This window comes from Ascaphus truei, chromosome 12, assembly GCF_040206685.1.
Source record: "Ascaphus truei isolate aAscTru1 chromosome 12, aAscTru1.hap1, whole genome shotgun sequence".
Lineage (NCBI taxonomy): Eukaryota > Metazoa > Chordata > Amphibia > Anura > Ascaphidae > Ascaphus > Ascaphus truei.
In genome coordinates, this window is record NC_134494.1 from 26,721,051 (window position 1) to 26,738,511 (window position 17,461).

Here is a 17,461-nt window from a genome sequence, read left to right on the forward strand (position 1 = left end):
GATTCAATTAGTTATGGTTCTACTCTGTGCGTGTTTAACATCAATCTTGCAATGTTAGTAATGGGTCTGTGGTCAAGACCCAACATCTTCAGGCACCAAAAGAGGTAACCATTTCATAACCAAATAGTCTTATACAAAGATTTAGTGTCTTTGCATCAGTAGGCTTAGCCTCACAGTACAATTTCAGTAATCACACAGATGAAGTATCACAATGTTTATTGATAGATACAAGTATATAAAATCAGGGCATGAACATGACTTGATAAATTAAGTAGACTTAATTTCAATACTATAATAAGGAGAACCAATTCAATGCCTCGCCATTTTAAGTGTCACACCCACAATACAACTTCTGAGGGCATCTATCCATTTCTCAAAACTGACCAGTACTTGTGCAAGTAAACCATGTTTCTTTTAAAGACTTATGCACTTGCCCAGGCTCAAAGATATTAAAATCTAGCACAAAAAGCCAATTTCTAGAGGTAGAAATACAGGCAATATACTATTACGGCAACAACCATCAATTACAGTTAAGGATTTTCTGTAACAACCAAATGGATAATCAAATATTGCAACAACTCAAGTATTACACTGAGCAAAGTGCATCTACAGTATTCAGTGTTGCTATTCAGTTTTTCCTAACAGCCTAAGTTAACCGGCAGCAAAGAAAGTCCTTGCAATAGACCACTTCTGTTTGAGAACATATGATGTTATTATTGCATGCTGCTAATACACTGTTCTAAACATTAAAGATACTCTAAAATATTGGATGGCCGACTATGATTAAGACATTACACTAAAAACCTTATGCAGAAGAAATCTTATTGACATGCCTCTGCTTTAAATATTGCGAAAATGTTACAGCGGAATGAATTTTCGCAGTGGTTAGGTCAAATGCAGTTACATCATAGCAACAGTATGTTTGCACGACTTAAGGCTTTGGCTGGTTCTTCAATCTGCTTCTTCCTCCGACTCCTCTTCCTCAGCAGTTTCCAGCCAGGTTAGCCACTGGTTCACCTGCAAACACATTGAGACCGTTAACCATGGACAATGTGTTTTTTGGACATATATTCCCAGCAAATTACTTTAAAGGTTTTAATGTTACAAGAGCAACATAAGGGCTATCGATTCACCATGGTGGATTTCATCTAAAGATTACAATTACTGGGTCCATTTCATGGGAAGTCTGCAAAGCCGGAAAATTATTTAACACTTCGCATATGTTGTCATTCCCTCTGGCAATGGGGAGGTCAGAACCAGCCTCAAACTTTTTTTTTTTTTTACACACACCAAGCTGGTATAGTGGAGAAAAAAAAAGGGAATATATTCCACCTACATAAGGTTTCTCCCTCAAGTTAAAATCCCTGAACCAATGTAAATGCCTTGTCACTTATCTTCCCCATGTCAATCCAATGTGCGTACTACAATGTGTCTACTAAAACAGCTAGTATTTTAGTGCAAAATAGAGATAAACTAAACCACATTTGTCCATTCACAAATTACTAAAATCTAGCACACGTGTTAAAAAGGGGAATTAAAATAATGCTGACTGAAGGACCGTAATTCAAAGACAGTGTTCTAGGAGTCAAAACCCCTATAAAAATACCAGTTGGCGAGTGCTGAATCGCTTGACACAAAATTGCACTACAAATCCATATGCAGGAACACTTTCAACCACACCCAACGTACCTGGAATAAAGCTTTTCCCTTCCCTGGAAACTCTTGTGACATATCTTCCTTCCAAGCCAAAAAGGCCTCTTCCTCGATTATTTCCATATCATAGAAATGGACAAAGAAGCGCAGTAACATGCCTAGGAAGATAAACAAAACATTAGTTCCAGATACAACCTGTATTAAAGGGAAGGGGGGGGGGGGGGGGGGAAGAGGAAGAGAAATTGTATTTGAAAGGATATCTTACCTTTAGGAAAGGTTTTGCTGTAGCAGTGCACCTGGAGTGCATATAGGGCACTGACTTGTAGATCAACATGGTCATGTAGGAACTTCTGCATTACTGGCTTGAAGGAAAGCAGCAGTAGTTTCTCTTGATCCAGCTGCTCTTTGGATGGAACAGCTGAAAGATCACTTTCCTCTGATGGGCACCCCTCATTAGAAATATACTGTAAAAAGCTGAAAGAAAGATTGCATATCAGCATGATGTGCAACAAGGCAGCATAAGCATCAAGTCTGCTCATGGATTTCCAACACTAAATCAGACGTTGAAGACTTACATTATTCTATAACATTTCCCTAAAGGACATTTGATCACATTTTAATATAAAAAGGAAACAATCTTACCTGGTCATCAAAATATTCACAAATCCATTATCTACATGAAGTCTTGGAGAGATGTTATCCTTAATCCACTTATAGATGGCTTGTGGAGATGGATCAATTTCTATTTGCTTCAGCAACTCTTTCTCCAGTTTCATAAGTGGAAACAAGAAACTAAGCCCCTTTCCGTCTAAAATCTCCAGCATCCGGTCCTTGTTCTGATCAATTTCTAAATGAAACGATGAAGCAAGGTAAAAATAAATAAATAAACATCACGACCACTTCATACAGCCACAATTTAACACCCATAAAATAAAAATTACCTGGTAACATCTTCTGCATATTAACTTTGCTTTGCTGGAAGAGCTCAGTGAGCCATTCACGATCTTTAAGTTTGGCCAATTGCTGAAGGCAAAGCAAGAAGAGAGGGAAATGGGTACCATTCTCCAGTGGCTGAGCCAGTTCAGAAATGCTCACCAGCTCAGCAATAATGGCACGGGCTGCAAACTGTGCCAGGTAAGATTTCACCAGAGGTATGTCCACTTCTAATTTAGAGCACTGGTCCAACACATTCAAGAAAGCCTAAAAAAGGAGCGGGAAAAGTTGAGGAATAAAAATATATACATAACTTAACATACGGATGTTGGCAAAGTATGATGATTCAGAGCACCCAATTACCTGCATGAAGTTGTCACTAGTGGCTACTCCCTCCTGTCGCAGAATACCAATCAATGCACTGGCTCGCTCTTTGTCTTCATCAGATCGGTCTAATGACTGTAGGACAATTTTGCTGATCATTTCTGGAATAAAGTGGTTTGGAGCTCTCATTTCTTTCACACTGTTGATGGCATCAGCCGCATTCTCATTATTCAAGTAGTCAGTCACAAATGCATCCTGAATTAAAGAAACAAGTGCATAGGAAAGTAATTAACGGCACATCTTAAAGACATTAACTTAGAAAGGTGATTTCCAGGAAGAAAAATAAATAAAAAAGGGACCCATCTTAAGGGAGCTCAGTGTGAAGCTCTAAAGCAGATTACCAGCCTTATTTTAAAATTGCCAAAAGCCAGCAGGAGATTGTTCATATGCCAACCCCTGCTGTTTATTCTCCTTTGCTTTAACTCCACCAGGAAGCACAGCAGTTTTCCCCATGCAGACTCTCTTGCGCTTAACGTCTTAAGTTAATATACTGAGCAGTTAAATGTCACCAATTGAGATGGCGGCCATTTTAAATTTAGTTAGAGTTCATCTTGTAGTTCCATAGCAGATAAGGTTGCATATAGAGACATGTCCATGAAGTTAAGGCTACGTACTATAGTATATATCATGACGAAGTCTGCAAAAACACAGGGGGACTAGACTAACACTTTTAGCAAATGCAAAATGTCGCTGCCACAAGCATCTTTAAGGTACCAAATTATGAGGCCTGATAATGCATGCAGACACCAGGTCAAATAGTTGTGCACAAATGCGAGTTTCAGGGGAAAAACAAAAAACACAAATCCTGAAAGGACTTGTGGTGGGGAGGCCACAACACATTGGGTTTAATTTATAGACATTGCTTACAGTGAGTTTAACTAGTTCTTCTCTAGAGGGTGGAGGCTTCTTAACAATCTTTGCAGGTTTCTCTTGAATTGGTGGCGGATTGGTTTTCAGGCCAAGCTGAGGAGTCTGGTAAAGAGGTAAAATATCAGTAAGCTTCCAAACAATTTAATTTGCTTATATTAAGCACAGTAAGACACTACAGGAATGATCTTACCTGCCCCATAGGTGGTGTTTGAGTGCGAGGTGGCATCATAGTCATCTGAGGCTGGAGCTTTGGCACTTGGTTTTTATTCATTAGGAAAGACTGGGCAGGCCGCAGACTGATCTGCAAAGGGCAACAGTGAACTTCAAAACCAGCACAATTTAAAGTTGAAAGAAAAGCATAATTGTTAAGTTGAGCCCTCATATCTCATAATCTTGCTCAAAGGACACTGGTTACTCTGGGAAAGGGTTGAAAGGTAAGAGAAGGAGGTGTTGAGGAGAATGAGGAAGGGGAAAGAGAAGGAATTAGTTTCCAGTATTAGTCCTCGTAATAACGCGTCTTTTCTTAATCATTGGGCCAACAAGATTACATAACAAAGGAAAAGGGTAAGCAATAGCTAAATACCTCATCTGCATTAAGTTGTCCTTTTTTGATAAATCGAGGTGGCATATCTTTAGACTGCCCTTGCTGTGATAGAAGCCCCTGACTCTGGAACAGTTGGCTTTGCCCCTTTCAGAAAAAAAAAAAAAATATATATATAATATCACCCTGAGGAAGATCCCCCTGTGGGATCGAAACATTGGAGTTATGTGCTGTATTTAATACATTTATTTTCATTCACCTGAGTGCTGTCTCCCTTTTTGCTGCTATGCGGTAATATATATATATATATATATATATATATATATATATATATATCTATATATATATATATATATATCTATATATATATATAGTTGCCATTGGGAAATAAAGTAATCAAAATCTAACACACTTCAGCATGTTCGCATTAAGGTAGGAAGAACTGAATATATTCTCACACAAGTAGTATTTTATATGAAAATTAAAAGGTCACTACTGTGAATACAGCAAGTTGCCCTTTTAAGCTTTAACACTAGTATATTTGGTGTTCAAATTGCCATCAGGAGTGGCAAAGTACCAAAACATTTTCATGAACACATCTTGCATATACATTTAACGGCATAATCCCATGTACTTATCTTTTAGTTAAAGCCGTCTCTTTACAGGTACTTCTGCTTTAGGGTAATATTTTCCCATTAATTTAGGATATTGCAATCCATAGAGCCTCCAAAAAAATCAGACTTTAATGAAATTAGGTTGGCTGCTATTTTCACCATAGAAGTCAGTGGGATGAAGCTTGAGTGAAATGCTTATTTTTAATTATGGTTTGGAAAAACACTCAGAATGTTACATATTTAAGTGTAGGTCTATAATACGCACTTGCCAGGCTTGTTGTGGGACTGCCACTTTAAGATGTTTCAAGCGGTCTGAATAAGTATGAGCTGAAGGCAGGTGAGCCATTCTTACCTGGCTTTTCATAAATGCTTTGCCTCCAATTTCATTAAACTGTGATTGAACAGGAGGTATGATGTGTCCCCCATGACCATTAAATAACGGATTTGACCGATGACGTCCCATTGTAGGTGAAAACCTATCCTGTATAACCCCTGGACCAGTTCCAATCCCGCTACCTGAAGATACAAGAAGATACAAGAAGATACGTTAGGAACAAGGAGTTTATAGATTACTGCCAAAGACGTGTAGGTGATGACACAAAGCATACCTGGCATTTGCCTAAACATATCAGCAAGTCCCCCGAGTGGGTCCCTGTCAAGCTTCATTCTAGGTGGCATAAACGGTCCTTCCAAAAAGAAGTCACTTCTCATCCCTTGAGACATAGATGTAGGAATAAAGACTCCCAGATCCTTAAAGACAAAACAGACAACTCTTAATAAATTAACATATGCAAACAAGAAGTATTTTACAAAATCTGATCATTGCCATTATGTCGGTTAAATGTATTCTAAACTAGTGATGTCTCATCCCTACAAAAGCAGATAAAGATTGCACAAAGTCTGAAGGTCCCATCAGATCCCTTACTCTGTAGTGTACGACAAAACCGCAATCTTTCAAGGGATGCAACGCATTTGTCGGGTAGTGGCAGGACAATTAAAAATGTCCGACTATCTTCCCCTACAATGAACCTTTTAGAGGCTTTTGCAGAGAATATGAAAAAACAATTGTCTGTCTACACAAATAGTATGAACTTTTATAAATCACATCTGGCAAAGGGGAAAAAATATTTTGCATTCATTACTTTCACTGCATCTTGGCGGACTTGATTGATAGTCTTTGGTCCATTGTCATTGAAAGCTTTGCGTGGAGTCCAACGGTTTGATCGCAAATCCACAGTATCCTAAGGAAAAAAATATTTTTTTCTCTTTAAGCAAACACCCTCTCATGCCACACATGGGAATTCTGCATCTCCCCAGAGCCGAACCATGCCATTTTCAGCTTTGAAGATCCCTGGTTCCTGAAATAGTTATATCTTGGCATTTAAATCCCTCATCAAACGGGCCAATAGGAGGCTGCAACAGATGACACTGCAGCATCCCATTGACCAGCATGACACTGGAGACTTAAACAGCCACGCTGCTTCCCCTGCTGGGGACCGAGACATCGGTAGTCACAGGAAAGCATCATGCTAACCAGGGGTTCACCAATGCTGAAAATACTGAGGCGACAGATCCCCTCCATAGCTTGTAAAATGGATTTTAAAAACCAAAACACATTTTGACCATCTTATTTAATATTTTATCTGCTGGAAAACATTTACATTTGCAAGGAGATGACACCCCATCACAGGAAACTGGAAACATCTTTAAATCCCAAGTTGTTAAGTTAAACTTACTTGCAGCAGGAAACGAATCCTCGACGGCAAATCCTTACTTGACTTCAAGGCGCACATACGGGCAAAGTACTGATCCATTAAGGACTATGGGAAAAATATACACAAGTTTAATGATGGATAGAATATAATGTAACACTAGTAATAAGGAATCTCTTTATGTGCAAGCAATTATCTGCTGGTAGTTCTCTTCATAAAGCTATAACTGAAGACTATCTTACTTTAGTGCCCACAGAATCCAAGACCGGTCATTTTATATACATCTTTAAGGATGTTCATTGAAACCTTACATTAAAGTCTTGGCTCCTGTACAAATCGGCTACTTGTTTTGTTTACTTGGGTAATGCACCAGTAAATTATGAATTAAACATTTAAGATGCAAGCAATACATACCTTGGCTTTTTCATGGTCTAACCTAGGCCCGACAGTCCTCATTATCTGACAGAGACACTCCAAATCTTCCCCCACGTCTTTAAGTTGGACTCTCTTCTTCTTTTCCAAAAGCTATGTAAAAAAGGGACAGAAATTACAATTTCTTTATATAGTGTCCCTTACTCTGTATTTCTGTGCCCCACCCTCTAAGTCATGGTTTCAGTACCTGTCATCTCCACGTCAGCTTTTACAGTAGAGTGAGGACATTATCTAAAACATGCAATATCACTATAGACACTTACTGTTTTGATGCACTTATGAAGGATAGATTCATGAATAAGATCAAGCTTGCCAAGCTCGCTAATGAATTTGATGTTTCCCAGCATCTTGATCTTAGCAATGGCCCTCTGTTCCTCCTCCTCGGGAAGGAGGGGACTGTCCCGCTTGTCATAAACTATGAAAAAAAAAAAAAAAAAAAAAACAGCATTAAGTCACATTCTCGCTATGTGACTTGAACAGTGCATAAAATATTAAATTTAAACCTTACTATCAACATTTCTGGATCTATTCTCAAATTCATCTTGAAGTTTTGAAATCAGGAGGCGTCTAAACGTCTGAGGGAAAAAGAAAATGCAGGTTACAACTCAACCAAAACCCCGTTTATAGTTGTAAGAACAAAAACAAACAAAAAACACTGGAAAGAAAACCAGGCAATTTAACAACCAATATTTAATGCGGTTTTAAAACTTACTGTGCTTTGCTTCTGTCCTGGTGGACCCTCTGTTGATGGGCCATCAAAGTTTGGTGCTTCTTCTGCTAATCGCAGACATAGCTGACCATAGAGCGAGCTGTACTTGGGCTCTTCGAGGGCTTTGTCTACAATCTGTATGTAGCGAGATCAAGAATGAACAAATAAGTCACATAAAAACTATTGAAGACTATCAACGGTAGGAAACAAGCTGAATGATTACACAGCTAACCCCCAAATATGCAACTATTGTCATGCAATGTATCTGGCTTCCTTTGAACAATTCAAAGGACTAATGAAACCATTCCCAGGACCACAGAGCTCTAAAGACAATGGCAGGTGTACTAGGTTATAACGTGCATTTAAAACCAACAATAGATGTCTCAATGGTAGCCATATGCTTTGGGGTGTTTATATCATCTTAACAAATTGTCTGCATATAAAAGTATACCTAATCTTTTGTAATCAGACAAATTGATCCAGACTCACATGCACATTTGTGTTATTTAAACACGAGAGAAAAGGGGAAAACCGTAATGGATAAAAGAAATATTCTGCAAATAAACATGTATTTTCATAACATAGAAACAATCACCCCATAAATGTAAATAGGTTATGGATTGAAGTGTTATTTTTATTTGTAGCAATCATTTACATCTATCCAATGAAACAGATCACTACCAAAAGTACTCTATGGTCCCAGAAAGGACCAATTGGTTAAATAGAAATTGTTTATCGTATAGGAACTGGGTACTTACCAGCAGTATGACTCCTTTGAGGATGAGCTTGGAATCTACACCCACATTAAGGAGCTCATGGCATAGCTTGTCAAACTTCTCAGGAGCAAGCTTGTTTAAGATGCTAGGGAATGGAACAAAAATAATTAGAAGTGTTGTTGTTAAAAGTAATCAATTTTATATATTATAGCATCTTGTCTCCCAATAGCCTTTTTTGATCTCAGAATTACAATTTTACATTTTTAAAAATTCTGATAATTGGGTGTCCGTTTACAAATGTACTTGCTTATTAAAACAAAGTCATAGTTACTGTCCTCAACCCCCCAATGAACCCCATGCAGCTAAAATAACTGGAATAGCAATGATGTATTGGCATATTTCACACCCTGCCAGGTGAAGTTTGACCGATTATAGCCATGAACTCTTTTTGCTTGTTAAAATCATTTTAATGATCACACCTCAAACAAGATCACCCGTGAGTTTTTAATCCAGACCCGGTTTTGTCATTTTAAAGCCAGTGCTTTCATAATTGTTATATGGAGTGTGGAAATAAAGAAACAAAGATGAACTCCTCGTGATAGGCTGGCAGATTTAACAAGTAGTGCTTAAAACTTCCATCAAATGACTATGGAAATTTTCACAATGTTCAAATCTTATCAAGTGTTGCTTACTTCCCATCACTTACCCTCTTACTTTCCTAAAGATTGCATCATGCCGCTCTTTTTCACTTGCGGAGGTGTGCGCAGTGTTTGCGGAGGTGTGCGCAGTGTTTGCGGAGTTGTTTGCGGAGTTAACATCTCGTCTAGTGCTTCGTGAAGGAATCCATTTCTGAACGTCAAGTCCTGGGGTTTTCCCCAGGTACTCGCTGGAAAAAGAAACAAGTCTTAGAGATGATGAGACTTTAAGGAGTAAATGTACAATTGCAGAGTAAATGTACATTTAAGGATGTAGCCAAAAAAAAAAAAAAAAAAAAATACCTCAAGTTATCTTAAAAGTATGTCATCCGAAAAAACAAAATAAAAAAGCCAACACTGGACTAAGAGTCTTAATATGTACAATTGGTATTTGTAAATGTATGGGCACTGTAGTGCAAGACAAGAGGGTTACAATCTTATTTTGGTAGTCCATCAGGATTACCATCATAATTTTAGTTACAGGTTTAATAGAGATAATCCAAGCCATGTAATTTTTCCTTGTTGTTTACTAAAGACATTCCACAGTTACAGAAACTGCAGTTTACAGCACAGACTGAGGGGTTTTGTTGAACTTGCTCTCCACAGCAAAGTATACACACCAGCGTTTCCGCGAGGCTGGGTTACTGTGCGATACAGGCGCACAACCTGCGGAGTCCGCTCCCCCTAACGCACGCTGCATGCAACTGCACGACGCGCAGATGTATTAAAGAAATACACCAGGGCGCAACTTGGGGAGTGGGGGTGTTTGGGCCGCTCAGACGATCTTCTCCGGGCGGGTAATTCCACCCAACCAAAATCCTGGTAAAACACTGCAGATCACAGCTTTCAACCTGCCAACGAGCAAATGTGGAACAAAGAGCCAAAATGAGGGATACAAGCAGTGGTGGAAGACTTAAAATAAGTGGATACGAATAGAGTACCCAACCTCATGTGATAATTGGTCATTAGTGGTAAAGGAATAATGGGAAATGGTTTCAGAATTGACTATGGCACATTTAGATTAACCAGAATGTAATGAACAGACTGAGGTGTTTTGCCTTTGCTAAAAAAACAGAACACTAATTACAATTTATATACACACACTTAAGCTTCTGTTCATTCATATCAGAAAAAAAATCCAAGTTAAACAGGACATGCTATAGAAATCCCTATAAAGTTTTACACCGTGCACTAACTGCCCAGACAGATTATTACAAATTAAATAATCACAGCCTTGGCAGGCAGCATTACCTGGGTGTCAGAAAAATGCGGGAAGCTATTTCACAGAAATGCAGCATGGCCACAAAACAGGAATTCTGCACAAATGGCATTTTAAAGAAATGTTGTATTTGAGAATAAACCCCATCAACACGCAAACTTGATTGTGTAACATGTAAATATATTTGTAGCCAATTTATAGTTGGCGCTCTTAAAGCTTTTGTCGTTATTCTGCAATTTGTACATTACAGAAAATAGACCTGTTTTAACAAAATGAATTTACCAAACCAATTCTAAATTTGTGCTAGTCTTAATAAATGTAAGACGCCTTGTGAAATACTGTAACTGTCCCTTTTGGTTTCCCACAATGAACTTGTCTAACAAAGTTACAGGGCCCGGAGAATTGCAGGGTAGGATTTGTAAGCATGAGTCACCGAACTAGTATTTCTTCACTTTCAATACCACACCTTAATCAAGTAAGTAACATTAAACCGTTTGTACTGCATTAAATATTAGTTAATGTAGTGAAACGTCTGATCTGGGCCAACAATATTGCTGGATTGTGTGAACGGGTAACTAGGCAATTATATGACTTGTATCTGCATAAATGTAATTTTTTAATCGGTACACAGTTTAATTCTAGATGAGGGTAGGGTAATCATTTCTTAGAATGACTTGTGTATTGTCAATAACTACTGTTAAATACGAAGACATTCATTTTTAATTAAGTTAAAACGAAATAAGTTCCAAATTATTTTTTGGGGACATTAAATTACATGTTAAAGGTATATAATCACCACTAACTTCAGCCTATTACTGATCAGAAATGGAAGGGTTTAAAGCAAAGGGGTCACACAGATCCAAGGGAAAGAAGGTGATGCCATATTTGCAGGGTGGAGTGTAAAGGATGGGTGCCAGGATGTTTTATATTGGCAGACATTCCTCACGTGAAGCTGCAGCATGTTAAAAACTGTATGTCACCAATGGTCCCAAAAACACAGATTACATATGGTGACCAACCATCTAAAAAAAATAAAATAAATAAAAAAATCTCTCTCAAGATTGTAATATTGCACCAATAGTCAATCAGTATATTGCCCAACTATTCAAATAAGACCTTTGTTGTTCAAAGCCTTGCACAGCGTAGTTAATTTTAAGAACCCTCCCCATCGTAAGATTACATGAGCAGAGCTCTGTACAAGTCACATATTAAAGGTGCGGTTCTGCTTAGAATTTTATTTCCCGCCGTTATAGGTGGGAATCAGGGGATCTCCATAGGTGCTCCCAGTAGCAAGCTGAAACATCATCTGTCACAGCTTCCTATTGGCGAGCGAGTTGAGGGAAAATCCGCAGCACCTACTGAGTCAAGTGTCTGGAGAAGCAGGGTGTCCTTGGAGCCGAAATTAACACAGTTCAGTTCCAGAGACCCCCTGTTTCCCACCTAGGGCATTTATTGTATTTTTTTTTTTTAAACATGGACTGCTGCTTTAAGGGCAAATTGTGCCAGTGTTCTTGAGTTAAGTGACCAAATACATATATATGCAGCACAAGAAACTTACCTGTTGCCAACAGTCTTGGAATAGTGCTGAGAGGCACCCCTACCTCCACCTGACGAAGCACTGCCATGGAAGTGCACAGTTAGTGACAGGCAAACAGAGGCTCACACACATTCACAATGGCCAAACTGGTTACAAATAAGCTATCAAAGACTAAAAAAAACTCCCCAACCTCAGATACAGCTAGCCATAACACTCAAAGGAATGCCAATGTCAAATATTACAGTTAGTGATGCATAATAAAGCTCAGATCTCTACTGCATTGGGAAAAACTACGACCCTATTTCTCCAATGTCCACCTGGTATTTTACACGGCAGAACTCAGGTGCGCTGTTATAACACGACTACAGAAACTGTAAATGCAAAATTAATACATCCCAAGGACACCAAAATGTACATTTCCCTTAAGTATATATAATCATAAGACAGGTTATGTTATCCTTTTAAGAGAGATTTGTCCCTAATTTGCATCATTGTACTCAATAACTAAAACGTAATTATATTCCCATTCCAATGATCGAAAAATAAAAAATATATGCACAATGGATGCCAACTTACCTGAAACGAGAAGCACCCCCTTCTGCAATCGCACTCTCCACTTTGGCGGCTGGATAACAAAGAATCTTCAAAAAAAAGAATAACACTCAATGGGCAGGATGGGGAGAGGGACAAACGCTGCAAAAAGAAAGAAAGAGCATTAGTGCCTACCAAGGAAATCAAATGTAAAACTATTTACAGGGCGCTGTTTTATCAAATAGAAGACTGTCTTAAGATACGATACCCCAGTTTACAGCTTTGGAAACTAACAAGTCCAATGACCTTCCCGAAAATCAGGAACAGATTTTCAGGGGATAGATACCTTATCGTGTCTTTATAGAACTTTAGGAATACCAATAGCAAATTCTAGCATGACCCATTGTATTCAGCACCACAGGTCTCTTAAAGTTAAACATGTCAATATTATGAAGTTCTCAGGTACCCTATGACTGTGTGAACTAGTTTAATGTTGACATTTAACCCTATGCACAAGGGATGTTTAATGATCCTAATAAATTGGCTTTATTTGCATCTCTCCTTTAAAACATAAAATAACCCAAACTCTTGATAAAGGGCAGTTAACCCAAAATGTCGAGTCGCATTAGGTGTGTCAGCCTGTTACTCATTTGTGGTAAGGCTTTTTGATATTATATATACACATTAGATTAGTATACATACGTGTATATAAAACATTGTGATTATTTGAGTTGTATACTAGTATCTCACGGCAATGCTGTATTTGATTCAATATACCTTTTGAACATTAGTATCTTGGTATTTTTGGGACGGTTTAATGCGCATTCTTCCTGATCAATAAATAATCTCTTTTTTAGAACATAAAATAACCCATCCATGTATTCCGAAGTGGTGTTTGGGGAGAACATAAACAAGATGTTATGACCACAGACAAGCACCATGAATAAGCAGCAAACAGCATATTAAATTCCCCACACCAACAGCAGATTAAGTTCTCATGCCATTCAAGTTTCCACTACGAAAGGCATTCTTCCATTGTGTTGTCCAATTGTGATGCAAGATTTGATGAAAGGTTTATAAATACATCAGACCATTGCTTTAAAGCGCTAGTCCCACACAGCAATAAGGATGCAGGCGTCTGCTACCACCTGAATGTTAATATAAATAAAGAATATAATTTAGAACCTCTTTAATAGCCCTGCAAATGTAAAATCGGAAAGAATGGCTGCTGAAAGCACAAGGAAAACAATGCAGCTTTTGTCAGCAAGTGTTAAGACTGCCGCAGTGATATGGGGTTGAATTACTAATTCATGTTTATGGCCCTACCGGAAAAAGAAAAAATAGTGAGGCGACCGTGAAATGTCGCAAGTATAATAGAAACAGGTTTCCAAAAACAATTATTTTTTTTTAAATCCATCTGCGATGGCTTTTAAAAGGAAACCAATTCTACAACGTGTAATGGAAGTCTGTAGCAGCACGGGAGGAATGCTGTGGTAACCACTAATAATATTCAATTATTTGTGTGAATTAATAAAATAAGGGTGGGCAATCAACACATGCGTACTACAAAATAAATGAGGGGTGTGTGGGGGGAGATCATCGAGAAGAAACAGATTTGCTTATGTAAGATTATAATAAGGGAGGGAAGTGATGATCACATAGGCCAGAGCACAGGGCGAAGCACAGTCTTTGTTCTCCATGAGGAGCAAGGCCTCAAATCAGCTGTTGCCGGGAGAGAAACCACATAGAAACGGACACATCCTAAGCTTTATTACCAAGTTATTTATATGATATCTGCAGGGGATAACGTCTGTTTTTGGAAGGCTGGCTGAATTAAATCTCCAACCGCTGTATGGTGCACGGGCTAGTTTTATACAAATATACATCATTCCAAATTATATATTAGGTATCACCCAACACTAAAGTACTCAAATTATATACACAATTTAGATTTGTCGTTGCTATCCCACCAATCTTTTTTATTGTATTGCTTTTGCACACGAGTATAATTTTTTTTTTAAATTGATGTTTTTCTGAGAAGATACAGACCCAGACCTTTAACTTCCACCCACCCCACAACTGTACATATAGGATATAGATCTATATTATTATTTTTTTTAAACACGTAGTATTATAGGAATTAGGGTGCATGGGGGGCAATTCGACAGAGACAAAGGGTGAACCCGGACTCCTGGAATTAGGCTGTGTCGGGAATTATATTATTGGGGAGGGAATACTCGTTCAAAAAAAAAAAAAAAAAAAAAAAAAAAGGGTTAATACCCACACCCAGCATTGCGTCCGATCAAGGATTGGTAAAGCAAAAATCAGATGGCAGGTGTGTGCATTATAAAATTAATAATACACATATATATACATATATATATATATATATATATATATTATCATACATTACATGCACACAAATCAAAAGTAATCGAAAAAAAAAAAACAAAGAACACGACTATAACTGCATAAATCCCCTTTATCATCCCCATTAAAATCCAATCGTTTGTGGTTACCCAACCTAGTTTATTATTTTGTCTTCAAAATCATTTGTTAAAAATGATTGACGGGATTTTAAAAAAAAATTTTTTAATAAGAATAACCGGCACCAACAAATCTTCTGTTGTCATACAGATATTATAATATCTAATATGTATATAACACATACATAAACACACATCCTTCGCCATTCCCTTCCTCATTTCACAACCACCGGCGCCATTTTCTAAGAGCCGGAAAAAAAAAAACCTCAGGGAACGCGTCGGCGGCCATTTTATAGGCAGCGAGAGAAACGACGGTTATACATATATATATCTCTCACCTTCTCCTAAAGTCCCGTCAGTTTCTTAGCGGTTCGGCGGCGTAGAGAGGGAAAAAAAAGAAGTATAACAACGAAGAGTTTTGATGAAGGGGAAGCGGGCGGGTTTCGCTTCGTTGTGGGAAGGTGAAGCAGCCCCGCTGTCCCTCCTCCGCCTCCTCCTCGCAGCTCGCTTGCTCACCGTCTCTACGCGCAACGCACAACATCAACTTTATGACGACGGACAACTGAGCTTGCTGGGTTTCATGTGGGTGTTGGGGGCGGGAGAGAGGCGGTGAAGTAAGCCCGCGGCGACCATTCACCGCTCGAGTTGCAGCAGATTGACACGAGTGGCCGTTTCAGGCAACCAATGGCAGAGTGAGGGGGCGTGGCTGGGGAAGAAAGGAGGGGTGAGGAGGTAAGGTTGGTTGGAGGAGCAGCACAGCCGCAGTGCAGCAGCGCTATGCACAAAGGCGGTTACGCCAACCAGGTGGCTTAAGAAACTGTGTGGGGTGCGGCGGTTACGTAGGGAGGGAATGTGGTTACCGGCTACCTCTGTTAGGAACCATACATACGATATATTCGTTATGATTATATATTTATGGTCGATAATAAGTGATCAAAAATGTGACTGGTACCACCTGCAGTGACATATATGTATGTATGTATATATATATATGTATGTATATATATATATCCCCTTTTCCCTATGCCTATGGGAATTACGCGGGCGACTACGAGTGCTGCTAAACCTGTTGCTCTCAGGAGGCCTAAGGCTGCGGTCCCAGTGATCACTGTGACACGCGCGCTCGGTGCGGGGGGGAGGGCACGTGCACAGCGCTACCCACGATCTGCGGTCTTTAGGGTGAGGGAGATTGCGGGGGGAGGGGGCGTGGTTGGGGTTTTGCGGGGACGTGGCCAAGACCTCACGCGGCTGGTACGCCCTCATTGGGTGAACCGCCGGCGGGGGCGTGGCCACACCTCCGTCGCCAGTTCTGAACGCAATTCCATTGAGTTAAAAAAACAACGCGGCTGCACCTTCAGCGGGAAGGTGAGTACTGGGCCCAGCTCCATTGAGGGGCGGTGCTTACACGCACAGCGCACGCCGAGGTGTGCGCTGTAGCAGTGACTGGGACCGCAGCCTGAGGCCGAGCTCATGGTGGCGGCTCGGAGGCGCGCACTCCTGCAGCCCCAGCGATGCATGCGCTAGCTGCAGGAGATGGGGTTGCGGCGATCGGGGCGTGGCATGTGGCGTGGTGAACGTATCACAGAGCTGGTTCGTCCTCATTGGCTGAAGCAGCTCACGTAACGCTGGCTTCACGCGACTGCGCCCCCAATTTCAATTTTTGTTGTGTGCGGCAAAATGTAGCTGCGTCGGCGTGCGCAGGGCCGCGGGCACTTAAGGAACTACCTTAGACAATCAGGTAAGAGTCCTTGAAGTGCGCGCGGACACAAGCGCGCGCATGTACCGACACCACCACGGTGAGCTCGGCCTAAGCCTCCGCCACTGGGAGCTTGGGGCGAGCTCTTTCTCCTATTGTGCAGTGCCTCCACCCATGAGGGATCCCAGCGTTGGCGGGATAACCCCTCACAGGAACTCACAGGAACTGATACAGTAATGAATACACACACAGGTATATAACTAATGTTTACTGACACACTTGCAATAATAATAACGATAACAATGGTAGCCCCCAGGGTACACCCAATAGCCCAACACTTGGTAGCGTAGTCCCCTCCAACGTACGGAGGGTGCGGTGGCACCAATATCCCTGGTATCCTTCCCAGTGCCAGTCCCACCCAATATGAGGCATCGCTACCCCTGTGTAGGTGCAATTATACCTGCCTGGGCACTCTTGTACCCAGGTGCAGCTGATGAAATAGAACAGGGGGGCGCAAACTTTTTTCCCAGCGCCCCCCTGCCGGATGTCCTCCTCTCCGCGCGCCCTCCCTCCTCCTCCTTACCTTGATTCCCGGCGTCAACGTCATGACGTCACGTTGCCATGGCGACGCGTCTCCAGGTGCCGGCTGAATCACGGTAAGTGAGGTTTACAGAGGCCCTGCAGCTCCCCCGGCACTTCATTTAAGTGCCTTCGGGAAGCGCGTGGGGCCTCT

General features: G+C 40.3%; 1 protein-coding gene and 1 non-coding gene across 4 annotated transcripts; both read right to left on the reverse strand.

The window, feature by feature from the left end:
- Positions 1-201: 201 nt before the first annotated feature.
- On the reverse strand, positions 202-15,578 carry EIF4G2 (eukaryotic translation initiation factor 4 gamma 2). 3 transcript variants are annotated; one of them, XM_075567105.1, is made up of 23 exons: positions 15,371-15,578; positions 12,592-12,656; positions 12,037-12,096; positions 9,880-10,110; positions 9,271-9,450; positions 8,607-8,709; positions 7,852-7,983; positions 7,648-7,714; positions 7,403-7,554; positions 7,122-7,232; positions 6,732-6,815; positions 6,138-6,236; positions 5,604-5,745; positions 5,348-5,511; positions 4,424-4,528; positions 4,031-4,141; positions 3,838-3,942; positions 2,950-3,165; positions 2,595-2,853; positions 2,296-2,500; positions 1,919-2,127; positions 1,690-1,811; positions 202-1,017 (listed from the first exon to the last, which is right to left on the reverse strand). In XM_075567105.1, the coding sequence occupies exons 4-23, from the start codon at positions 9,957-9,959 to the stop codon at positions 952-954; spliced, it is 2,712 nt and encodes a 903-aa protein (XP_075423220.1). In that variant the 5' UTR covers positions 9,960-10,110; positions 12,037-12,096; positions 12,592-12,656; positions 15,371-15,578; the 3' UTR covers positions 202-951. The 3 variants fall into 3 exon arrangements, with proteins under 3 accessions (XP_075423220.1, XP_075423219.1, XP_075423222.1); XM_075567104.1 differs by having other exon boundaries at positions 12,592-12,708; XM_075567107.1 differs by lacking the exons at positions 9,880-10,110; positions 12,037-12,096; positions 15,371-15,578 and having other exon boundaries at positions 12,592-12,613.
- Positions 4,213-4,378, reverse strand: LOC142464358 (small nucleolar RNA SNORD97). The gene has a single exon (XR_012787667.1). It is a non-coding gene; the product is annotated as a small nucleolar RNA SNORD97 (small nucleolar RNA).
- Positions 15,579-17,461: the final 1,883 nt, after the last annotated feature.